Genomic DNA, 13,092 nt, shown 5'->3' on the forward strand with positions numbered 1-13,092 from the left:
GACAATTCTGCACATTTTTCAGTAATTTCTGAACTCACCCAGTCGTCTTTTAAATTGTTCTGAAATCTTAATGCGTATAAAAACAGTGCTGTCTGGAACCATTTAAACTATTGCATGTTGTGTACTGTACGTGTTTGTGTTCAGCATGGTCTTTTACAAAGCTTTTGTACAAGACCACAATCTTATGTTTCCTAACACCGCTTTTGGGGTAAGAACATTGTATGGCCTGAAAATTCTCTTAAGTCTACTTAGACCTTTCTCTCCTTCCTGTATACACTGCAGGTGGTAGATTTTCTGTCTTCAACAGCAGATCCTGATTCAAACACATAAGAATTGGCATAATTGTACAAATGAGTTCTGCCCTACGGTTACAAGTGATTTGGGTTGTTTAAAAAAAAATCTTGTCATCTTGATAGACAAGATTTCATTTTTTAAAGAGAATACAGATTCATAGGAAATAGGAAAAACAAACCATGTCAACTGGAATTTCTTTCTGTGCATACTGTATAAAGCTACTGAAGTTTGAGTCAATTTCCACGCCATCCAGCTTTGCAACCTTCCCTACTAAATGGTGGACGATGCTAAAATTTTCTCCTCAGATGGAGATGATCAAACAAACCATTCTTCATAATTTGGCAACTCAGTAAACCATTCACTCTAGAAAGAGAAATGTTTTAAGGATGTTTATTTCATCCTATTATTTTACCGTACACTTTTCTGTTTGTATTCTGCAGAGCTTTGTTCTCAGCTCACTTCCTCAGCTCACTCTCAGCTCCATGTAGTCTGTTGGAAAATACCCAAATATAAGATGTGTTAGTGTTTAGAAAGGTTTTATTTAGAATTTAGAGTTTATTTATAATAATATTAAAATTTGCAGATGTTATTAATCTGTATATATTTGCCAAGAAGAGACATACTTTACCATTTAAAAAGGAAAAAAAAAATATTTCAAGATACAGTTGTACCTAGTAAGTTGCACCTGGTGTCTTCAGGTTTAATCCAAAATTTTGAAGTGTGTTGTGCCAAGGAATGAAAGAAGCTAGGTTTTGGTCTTGATTCTAATATAATCTGTGAATAACTCCATGCCAACCAGTAGCACTAGAAGATAGTAGATCAGCTGAGTCTGGAGTAGCAACCACTGGACACTTACATAAAGTATTGTGAGGCAAACTGCTTTCCTCAGAGAATGGTCACTTGTCAAAACGAGTTTTCAAAGCAAGGTGTTACATCCAACTCAATCTTCTTGAACGGATTCCTCATTTCCCAAATGATATCCCTGATTATGCTACGGTGAGAAATAAATAATATTTCATAGAGTTAGCTTCTACTCTGGGATGTGAGGACTCCCGGTCAACTACCTAGTTCAGTGTATTTTTGCACTGCACAAACTAGAAATATTTCAGAAAGTCACTTTCCAGGCAATTACAAAAAAATCTACTGCTCAGGAACTTTGCTGTATACATAGAAGACTCAGATTAAAATTTTTGTGTGATAGCACGGGGACTGCAACCTGTCAGACTCCAGTGATAAATGGCAGAACTTTATTGTGCTACTAGGATGGGTTTTATTCTTTTGGTTTACGCAATAAATAAAAATAAAAATAAAAAAATTAATGACCCCAGTCCAGAAAAATCTTAGTCTAAAAATATTCTGATTAAATATTAAAGATATTCATGAGGTAGTAATTATTTTATCTTTGCATTAGAAACTGTTTTTACTTTCTTTTCAGGGTATTTTTAATTGAAGATCTACATAGATAGAAAATTTCTGAAGGATGCTAATGGGAAAAATTGAAGCCACAGTACTGATGAAATTAATATTCTAAAGTTTAGTAGGTATCTTCCTTTTCTTGTAATGAATTGAAGCAGAGTAGATCAAAATTGTTAAGATTCTCAATGTATATATTCTAATACAAGAAAACTATGATGATCTTAATTAAGATAACATTGCTTGCAGCTCTAGCAATTTCATAAAGTTATTGGTAAGAATTGTATAAAGTAATAGGTCACAATGTGAATCCCTGTATTGCAGTAGCTGTGGTTTTTGAAGACTCTTTTGTACCATTTTGTTAATGCTCAGGTTTCATTTTAGACAAGAAAATCAGGATACCTGAGTCATCCCTTTCTCTCATGCTTACATCTTTTAAGTAATTCTATGAAATCTTCACATTTACACTGGCAATTACTTAAGATACATTTGTAATATTTTTAACAGAATACTGATAACAACTAAGAATGAGGGAATGTTTGATATTTTCCATGTATGAACTTCAGAAGTAAATCTATTGAGTGGATCTAGTTAAACCTTATCACCTAAATTGAATTTTGGAATTATACTTGTATAAAGTTTTGTGAGAAGAAATTAACAGCCAGAATTCCTGGTTACTGAGGGGAAAAAAAAAAATCAAGTGAAAAGTAGTTGTACATGTAAAAAAAGTTCAGAGAGAAAAATCAGCTTATTTGCAACCAGATTTAAAATATTAGGTAGTTTTAGAATCTGTGATCTCTACAGAATTATTCAACAATTAATTCCTGTTTATCAGCTGAGGAAAAAAAGTTTACACTGAAAAACAAAAACATGCCGCCAAGCAATATTTTGACCCTTTCATGAGATCAGTTTTTCTTTAGGCAAGAAAATGTCTGCTTGCTCCTGTCATGCAGTACCATTTTCTCACACTAGTTTTAGTGGAGAAGTTAGATAACAGAAGGAAAAAACATTGCCTGTAGAGACCTGTGCATCTGAGGCATCCACAACTACAGGTGCTTTCAGACCCTGATCATCACTGAATCCTTGTGCGATCATTCAATCTTCTTCAGGAGTCTCTTCTTGCTAGATTGAGAATGAAAAATGAAACAAGTGGTTACACGGTTCTATTTGAAAAAGCTTGTCCAGAATCCAGGCATGTTTGCACAGATTTTAGCAATTCCTAATTAGAAAAAACGGAGGCAGCTCGCTTCCCAAGGAATAGCAAACCACAACCACTGAAATCAGTACAAACTCCTTGTGCCCGCAGTGCCTTATGGACTTCCAAAGAGGGTCATACTGAATCTCTGCTTTTTCTTTCCTCTTGGCATTGTATTTGGAATCGGCATCTCTAAACTGCACCAGAGCACTAATAAAATAATTAAAACAGTGTTTCCTTGTAATTACTACATATCTTCATTGTGAGCATTGCAGGCCTCCTGCTGCTCTTTAATGCAAAGAAAGTTGTATTCATTTCTGGCAACTCTCACAAAATTTTATATTGCCATGTTTTTTCATCAGGTGTCCTCATCCACAGAATGTTATATACTGTTCAGTTGACTCCAGGAGAAGTTGTTATATATTGTGTGTACCAAAATAATCATCAAAGCTCAGGTTTTTTTTTTTTACGCAAACCATCCTAAAATAAATAAGGTTAGAGACTTAATTGGAAGAGGTCTCAGTTTCTGGTTTTTTTTTTTTTTGACATCTGAGCCTCTTAGACCTCCAAACTCCAGCCTTTGTCTAGCTCATAACCATTACAAATATCAACACATCTTGAGTGTTAGCAAACATGCCTTACTAAATATTTTCCTCTGAATTTTCACTCCTCAGTGAATAGCGAAATCTATTTTAATGCACCAATTTTCATTAACAGGCTTTACAAATATCAGCAGGATTTACAAAACCATCATAGTGATCATCCGTAAAGCTCATACAGATGTATTTTTGTGTTCATGAAGGAAGCAGCTGTTTGTTGAATTTAAGTTAGTGAAATCTTCTTTGACATACAAACTGTGAACGTCATCATATTGGCATGCCCAATACATATCAACAGTTCCTGTTGTGTTTCATAGCTTCAAGGCTTATTAAACCATTTCTCTGCAATTCCCTGGGCAGTGTTTGAGCCACAGATGTCGAAAAGAAAACAGACGGCAAATACACAGGAGAGTACAGAAAATCCTCTACTTCAATTGTAGACTTAGTCTATGTCCACTAAAACTGTATTCAAACAGTGAACAGAGTAAATGGCAGGAGGAATTTGTCAAATAATAGTTCTAAATCTTTTCAGTGCAAAAGATGTTAATAAATCATGCTCTCTTTGGCTCACAGAGTTCTCTCATTTGTTTTCCTCATACATTGTGAGTTTTTCATAAGTTGGGTGACTTTCACTACTAAAACACAGGAAATGGTCTACTAATACGAGCGCGTATGAGTGCATACATGGTTTAGAGGTTACAGGCAAGATCAGAGTACATACCAATTTATATTTTGAATGATCTGACTGTGGCAGCTGATGCTGTAGTAAATAGGCTCCGTCTGCATCTATACTTATCCTGCATATTTTGGAAATACGAATTTTCAGGACCTAACTTATGCTTGTTTTTGAAAATCTGACTTGGTCATTGAATTTGCCCTTAGAAGTGAATGATGCCTAATATTGCCACAACCAGAGTTTGTCTCCACTTACTGTCTTGCTTTCTGAAGTTTACCTTGTTTATTAAGTAATTCAATACATAATAACAACCCTGCTTGATAGCCTTTTCAGCCACGTTATTCAGAGTTAAGATTTGAAGTGTGGGCTTTCAGCAGGATTTGTGTTGTAGTTTAACCTGGCAACAGCTCAGCACCACGTAGCCGTTCACTCATTTCCCTCCAGGTGTGATGAGGGAGAGAACTGGAAAGGAAATAGAACTCATGCATTGACAAAAAAAAATACTTTCTAAGGCTTAAAAAAAAAAAAAGGGAAACAAAAATGTGATGATAACTATGCATACTTATATATCCACAATGCAAGTGCTCACCACCTTTATGGCCTTCTGCATGATGTCATGCAGTATGGAACACCCGCCTGTCCTGGTTCAGTTCTGCCCTGCCTACTGTTGCTGTGCCATAAAGGCAGTGGCTTTTCCTGTCAAGTAACCTGGCTTGGTCCCACATGTGTCCCAGCCCTTCAGCAACAAGTATGGGTGTGCTATTAACACTGTTTCAGCTGCAACCAGAAAGATTTGTTTTTACTAGTACCAGGAATTAAGAGACATAAGACTGTGACGAGTAACCAGACTATTTTTTGAGCAGAGGGAATAATGCAGTATTTTACTGGGTGCTTAGGACAGGAATAAAATATAGATCTGGTAGACTATAGGATTTTTTTATTTATTAGCACTAAATTGCTAGCACTAGGATTTTTTTTTCTTGTTAGCACTAAAAGACTATTATTGGACAACTTATTAGCACTAAAAGACTATTATTGGACAAAACAATCTTGTCACAGTATACAACTTAATTTTGAAATGATGTTTTGAGGGCAGTGGAATTTTCTAAATGTTGTGGATTATTTCAGAAAATCAACTGGGCATAAATTCTGGGACGTAAGAAAGCAAGATGTTATGAAGTTTATTTACATACCTAATTATAAGTATATAAGTATTATAAGTATTTCAACGTGTGATTATATTTACTTCGCACTTGTGTTTTTAACCTGTAAAGTTTTGGTCTACTGCATCCTGTGTAAGCAAATGTAGCTGTCTTTAGAAGAATTAGAATATTCTAATCACAGAGACTAGTTTTGATCTTTGCTTAGCTCCTCCTGTTCCCTTTTAACATCATCTAGCAGATGCATAACAAATAACTGGTTCCTTCCAGCCAGTTAATCCCTTTCCTTTTTAGGCAATACATATTTCATACTACGTCTGCACTTTGTAAAATATTTTTAGTTCATCATGATTCTTCTGAAGGTATCACAAATAATAAAATAAAAAATGCCAGTAAGTTCTATTCATTCATGCTGCTACTCTGATAAGAGACTAGAGGTTAAGAATTTTCCATGGCAACTAGAATGAATTAAAGGTCTTCTATGAATATGTGATGGAGTTTTATTTTCCTCGTTCAGGAATAAGTTGATGTCTTAAGCCAAAGTTGCTCCAAATATACTAATTCTTCAACTTCTTATGCAAGGTTAAAAGGCCAGTGTACAACTGAGGAGTTCTAACAGCCCTGAGTACGGAAATAAAAGTAGTCTTCTGGATTGAGTGTTGGGGGAAAAAAGCTCATTTGCAAGAAACAATAGGCAGGCACTAGACTAGCAGCTTTGCTGCAGAGAGGCACAGAGAAAGGAAAACTTTATTGCGTATGAAAGCTTGTAGCCATATGTAAATATATCAATTTCTGAAAAATTTGGGTTGTTTATCCAAAAGTTCATGGTTGCTTTAATCATCTTTAAATGTCTGAAATTAGTTGTGACGATTCATATAATTGAAAGATACATATTTACTCACAGAGCACGTTAATTGCTGGATCATGCTGCTGTGTGGATGTAGAATCACAAAATCACAAAAATATCTATAGTCCTTCTTGCCATCTGTTAAGTGGATGTGCTCGGGAAGGGTAGTCATTGATTTTTTTTTTTAATGTACCAAAATTCTGCATGTAATTAGGAACTTGAACTTAAAAAAATCAGCTGTGCTATAGAATAATCACAGATCAATTGATATGTCAGTCATGTTGTTTTCTGAAACCTCTCTGAAATCTCTATCGAGTTATTTTTGTTTGAAGTAGTACAAAAAGGAAAAATATGTGAAACTGAAAAAATTACTTTTTCTGAAGGAAGGGAAATTTGGACACAGCATATCAGCTATAGAATGGCATTCTTTTCCTTTTGTCTTGGTAAGCCTAATTAAATAGTTACATTTTAAATTTTTATGATAATTTTAATTATTAATGTCATCAACACTGAAAAAAAAGTAGGTTAGGTGTGGGGAGAATTTGACTCTGCAAAGACACTACTTAAAAGCAATTTTTTTTGCATGACTGAGCACATGTGCACAAGATAGTCACACTTTACAATGAGGTTACACATAAATAATTTATGAAGAGTTGGTAAATACTGTAGGCTATTACAGAATCCGCAAAGTTCATAGTTTTGTTATAACTATGTATAGTACCCTCAAGTAATGTTCAACTAAGTATAATTTATGAAAGTCATATCTGTAGTATTATTTATGATGTATATTAATCATTCATTAATCCTTTATGAACTATTCATAAATGCAATCTTAGTTGAGAGCATGGCTGAATCTCTTGCACTAGCTCCCTTGTATCAGCTGCACAAGACTTGAAGGTTGCAGGCTTCTTTTCCCTTTTGTTTAACAAGCTGAGAAGTCTTTAGACAAGGCAACACATAGCAGCTGTTTCTGTACAGATTTCTACGCAGAATTAGAAGACTAAGACAAGCTTTGCAGAGAAGCAGTGCTTTTAATCAGCTGTACAGAATCTTTTTTCTGATCCTTCTCCAATATTCCGGCAGAGTTGCCAGAATTCTGCTTTGCAGAGTCCATGTGAGAAAAACTGCATATGATCTACACATAGTAAAGTCTCAGATATTGAGGACTCTTGTACAGTTTGGTAGATTGCACCAGCAAAATATGAGCCAAATGAGCACAGGAGGGTTGCTGTGAAATGTGCATGTCCATCAGTCCCTGTGGTTTCCCATAGGATAATAATCAATATAAAATGACTGTATGGTACAGATTAGTATAATGTTTGGGAGCAGATCCTGGCTTCAAGAATTATTCTTCTGCTTCAAAAAAAATCTGCCTGTCAAGGTGCAGCTACTTGCATTTCTTGCTGGCAAACTCAGCTGATTTTCATGTGAAGGTATGATTTTATTGGTGTTCTTTTCTTCTTTAAGTGTACTGTGAAATCTCTAGCTGAGACATTTAGTACCAGAGTACCATCCCAAAGTTAATTCCTCCCACATTGTTTTGCAGGAAACAGATCTCATTCTGACATTTAATATCTCAATGCATCGTTCATGGTGGATGGAGAATGGACCAGGATGCACCGTGACCTCAGTAACACCAGCCCCAGACTGGGCTCCAGAGGATCATCGTTATATCACTGTCTCGGGGTGTTTTCTTGAGTATCAGTACATAGAAGTGGCTCATAGTTCTCTTCAGATCTTCCTTGCAGTAAGTATACAATAGATGTCCTCACACATGTTGCCTTTTTTATCTTTCTTCTTGGAGAATCTTACTACCAGAAAAGTAGAGTGTTGTGGCCTTTATTTAAAAACCTTATCTAAATGTTGGCATTTTTAATATATAATTAATATATTCATATATGTAGAGATAAATATATATGTAACTGCAAATAAAACTGTTGCTATGCATACAAGTTTTGTCTAGTGCCTGGGTACATGACTCCTACCACATAAACTTCTCCTTAAGAGATTCCAATATTTTGTCCAAAGAGGGGCCATACAGGCAAAAGAGAGGATATTTGTTCATCGTGATCCTGAAGTTAATGTAAATCATTGGAACAGTTGCCAACATCCCATATGGCCACCAGACAATCAAAAAGTGAACAGCTTCCCTATCTGTCTTTTCCTCAGTCTAGGTATAAATGGCCAACAACAGGTGAGTTTAGGCAAATATATCTCTGTGTCAGTACATCTCTGTGTGGGTTCCATGTGTGAAGCTTAGTGGCAGATTCACCTGAAAGTTGTTGACGGTTTACTGGCTGGTTCGGCCTGGTTCTGTGAGGAGCAGGGAGGAGGGATCTGAGGATCTGCACCTCCAGAAAAAAAGGAAACAGGGGATCCCAAAATAATTAAAAACAGCAGCACCGATCTGAGGAGAAATAAATTTACTAAATATAATATCGGAATGCAAGATAACACACCATAATACAATATAATCAGAATTGAAGCTAATAAATCAAATATAATGAGAGAAAGAATGTCCGAAAGGGTGGGTAGGCTTCACCACAACACTGAGGTGAGATGCACAGCCCAGTTGAGCAGGGAGGGAGACTGGAGCAGCGCCCACAACGAAGAGCAGGCGAAAAAGAGCATCAGGTGAACTTTCCAGGAGTTAAATCTCCTCTCCCTGACCGCAAAGTCCCCTGGGGAATGTAGTTCTTCTTCTCTTCTGGGCAGGTACCCAGGACTTGAGCACTAAGAGTTAGACTCCCAGTGTCCCAAGTGATGTTATGATGTGGAATACCGAAAGCCAAAAATCACAAAACCGTGACAAAGTCCATCTACCTCCCAGGTCTCCTCCATACACCTCAGCTGGTCCCACTATAGGAAAGCATAAGAACCCTGACCAAGTAGTTATTAAGGCAGGCACTGGGCAGATCTGAAAGATAAAATAAATTTCTTGCCCAGATATATCACATCTTCAATTATGGCAAGTTACAGCTGATACAAACAACAACAAGACAAGTACAAAAAAAAAATAATAAATCAAAGTGACTAAGTAAACAAATTAAAATAGCTTTACAACATTATTTACAAGCAATTGTTATTAACTCAATCATAACTCAGAGAAAGATATCTGGTCCTTTTTTATTTTATTCTGGGTTTGGATTGTTGGTTTTTTTGGTGTGCAATGAATGATGAACAAAAACCTCAAGGTATATATAGTTTAAGCTTGATTCTTTTCTTGGTACAACAAGGTTTTTTGTGTGTCTCTGCCTAAACAGAAATGTGTTTCTAGATAAGAAAGTCTTTACAAAGCAGGAGAATGGCACAGAATAACAAACCATCAGTCATCTGGTAGCTGCGGGCAGCTACAACTATTTTTATATTTCCATTCATGGTACTGCAAACATAATTATCATAGATAAAGAGCAACTCAGTAATAGTATGGGCCAGTTTTCCAGACCAGGTTCTTCAAACTTTGGTGTTTATATATTTTCACATTTCTGATAGTGGGCACGTTGTTCTTTTTCTAATAGAAGCACTAGCATAATGTCGCAATTATAAAAACGTGTCGAGAAAGAGAGGAATTGCTTGGTGTGACTCAGTAACATGTAACACAAAGCTGGAACAAAACATATTTCTTTGTTTTCGGTAAACAAGCTTTCAACAAACCCAAACCTTGCACCAGATTTATCTCCCTTTAGTGGAAAGAAATTAATCTTTCCTTTCAATTTCCTTTTATGGGCACTTAAGTGGATCTTGCACTTTAACTGTAGATCTATAAATTGCTACCTGCAAATTGGTTACTTGCTTTCTATTTGTGAGTTCATGACAGTGATCAAGCTAATGTTGATCTTGGCTTTTTCACAGACTGGTGGCACTGCGGTATTTTTTTAAGGATGTTTTCTACTGTCTATAGACAAAAAGTTACAAAGAAATTTGTCTCCACTGAGGCCCATTTACATCAGTCTTTGAAAACATTATGCTGTGTATATTTTGTATATCTTGCTGGTAAGGTTGTATGGAAGCTGGGTGCCAAAGGTTAGGCTCGACATAGACGTGGTGTTTGCTGTGGAATACTTAGTGGAAGGAATACAAGAGCTAAAATAAAAGTATAAATTCTCCAGTATTTATACTTTCTAAAAAGAAAGACTTAAATTAGAATGTGGAATATTTCAAGAACTGCAGACAGACTCTCCTGAGGAGGTGCAGAATATTTATTTTCTGCTAGTCGCCTTATCTCCCCAGATATCTCCCTGAAAACAAAAACCACCAGATTGCAAGTGATCCAAATGCTACTGCTAATTTTGTGCAAGTAAGCACTGATTTTAGTTTTCTAAGGGCGAAATTTTGTAGAACTTTCTTTGATTTTACTGCCTATAAAAAAATGTAGTAATTAAGACAAGTAGGTTAAATAGTCCCAAATTTCAGAATCCTCAGCATGCAGAGTGGTATTGTTCATTGCATAATACCTGGCTTAAAGACTAAAGAGAAATGATGGCGCACAGACGATTTGCTACTGCAGAGTGGGTTTTGCACAGGGTAAATAAATGACTGGATAAAATTCCTACTTCAGCCCACATTGCAGAAGTAACAGAAAATTGTGGCTGGTGGTCTCTATGCTTTGACTAAATGAACAATTGTTGCTTAGAAAAGCTTCAAATTTGGGAAAAATATTTGAGACTTAATATGTGCAAGGAAATGCTCTGATAAAACAAGACTTCTCCTGATTTGGCTATTTAGCATTTATGTATGCAAAGGCAAGGTTGGAACAATCCACAGTGATAATGGGGGCTGCAGAGCAGCCACAACCTCTCCTTTGTCTCATACCAAACAGCATTTTATCTGGTGGTTCTGGTGGGAGACTACAGCCTTTACAGAGCTGTATCAACCAATCCTTGCATCAGAAAAAGAAAAAAAAAATGCACAATTATATTTGTCTTGCAGCCATTCTCCTTTCAGCACATCTTTCTCAGCCACTAACTGATTCATCTTTGTGGAATTGACTTATTTATTTAATTGCACTGATTTTCATTCCACTGATGTGATGTTTTTTTCTGAAACATTTCACCACCAAAATGTCAGTGCCGCACACCATGCTTGTCACTTTCCCTTTTGTGTTCTATAGTAATACCTCCCATATGGTTCTTTTGAGACTGAGCTGAGCCTTGGTGCTATCACTCTATCTGTGTGCATTATCATCTTCTTCCAGTAAGTTAAAGAGTGTGGCTTAGAGTGAGAAAGGGAGAAAGTGGAGAATGACAATATATGTGAAGTGTAGCTTTGCACCCTGCAGTGATGCAAAATATGTAAACATACTTTTAGGGCACCACTTGCAGCAGGCAGCTGTTTTGAACTGAACAGAACTGCTAAGGGTAGGATTTCAGTTCAGTTTTGTGTGAAACCCAGAGGTCTGGGAAAAACTGTGGGGACAGTATTTCTATTGAATGATTCTTGTCCTCCCCAATTCTTGGTGAATGCCATAGATGTGTCTGAGAAGGTAACGGCTTCACATCTGAGGTGTCACTGAATTTTGCCAACAGTAATTTTTAATCATCAGTGCTGATATATAGTCAAAAAATATATCACTTCAGCCATGGCTAACCAATTTGCCTTGTTGCACAAACCCATTTGTCCCTGCAGCCTGTGCTCACATACTAGGCCAAATCCTCTCCTTTACTTGTCTCTCCCAGGAATACTTCATTTGCAAAGCTGTGACATCTGAGTACTTGGACCATTTGAAGTTCTCTGTGAAGACCGCAGCTTGTCCTGTATGCCTACGTATTACCAAAATTAATTGGTCTGCTGATGGCATGACTTGGATACTCATATGTTTCATATTTTAAAGTGTCCTTATGGCTTTAATGGATATTGATTCTCAATGCTTACACTAGAGAAGCTATTTCATTTTCAGAACTCCTGGGTTATCTAGGGCAGATAAATTACTGATCTCTGGAGATGATTTTTCCAGGTAAAGAATGAGGCCAGTAGTACTAATGGAGATTTGATTTGGTACTGTTTTGTGAAATTTGAGTTGCATTCTGCATACTGTGTATGTAGTGAAGACTGAATGAAAGTTCCCACCAATCCTCAGACAATTGGAAAAAAGCAGGAGAAAAAACATGGGAAGGCAGTGCTTGGGGAGGTACAGTGAAGACTGTATGCCCCTGCTAACCTTGGCATGTAATGTCAGTGCTTAGAGAGGGCATGAGCTTTATGTATTGATAGAAAATGCACCTTTTTTGATACTGTGGCCAAGAAAAGGTCTCAAGCTCACAGTCTCACGGGTACTCACATGCATCAATGTCTAATTCTAGCTACAGATTCAGTGTACAGTTTTCTTCACTTGGGCTTTTTATTGAACTCATCTTAGTACAGCAAATGGAAATTATTTCAGTTCAGACCCTGAGCTGTGCTTCAGATCAATTGGTTCTGTTTCCAAGCCTACCATAATGTCCTTGAGAAAGTCATTTCTTCTTTCTGCCTCTTCCCAAGTGCTGCAGTGAGAAAAGCATTCTTAAATTGTTCATGTTCAGTTTATAAGATTGTAATGTTTGCATAGATAGGGATCCATTCATCTCTCAAAAAAACTCTGAACGCGGATGATACCCAGTATAGTAAGGCTGTTTTCTGGTACAAAAGAGTTACAATAATGGTAATTGCATTTCATACAGAATCAGAGCTTCTGTAGCTTCTCTACATCTTCCTTCTGCCTGTGTTCAGTGCTTTGATTATGTATGACCTGCCCCCACTCCCACAAGGCTGTTTTTAAAAATAGACAAATTAAAATCCATTTGTAGATCAAAACTCTCAAAATATGCAAATAAAAGATCAGCCATGGTGATAAGTTTGACAGAATTATATATCTATTTGCCAACACAGGATTTAAAGAATTTATTATGCTTGTCTTTCACTCCTCACTTACC

The 13,092-nt window shown here is 36.5% G+C and overlaps 1 protein-coding gene across 2 annotated transcripts in view; it reads left to right on the top strand.

Annotated features, from left to right (window-relative positions):
• Positions 1 to 13,092, top strand: part of NKAIN2 (sodium/potassium transporting ATPase interacting 2) — a 508,789-nt gene that overhangs the window by 423,415 nt on the left and 72,282 nt on the right. For both annotated transcript variants that reach the window (XM_048937096.1, XM_048937095.1), the window contains exon 4: positions 7,731 to 7,931. In XM_048937096.1, coding sequence (XP_048793053.1) covers positions 7,731 to 7,931 — 201 coding nt within the window. The remainder of the gene's footprint in view (positions 1 to 7,730; positions 7,932 to 13,092) is intronic.

This window comes from Lagopus muta, chromosome 2, assembly GCF_023343835.1.
Source record: "Lagopus muta isolate bLagMut1 chromosome 2, bLagMut1 primary, whole genome shotgun sequence".
NCBI lineage: Eukaryota > Metazoa > Chordata > Aves > Galliformes > Phasianidae > Lagopus > Lagopus muta.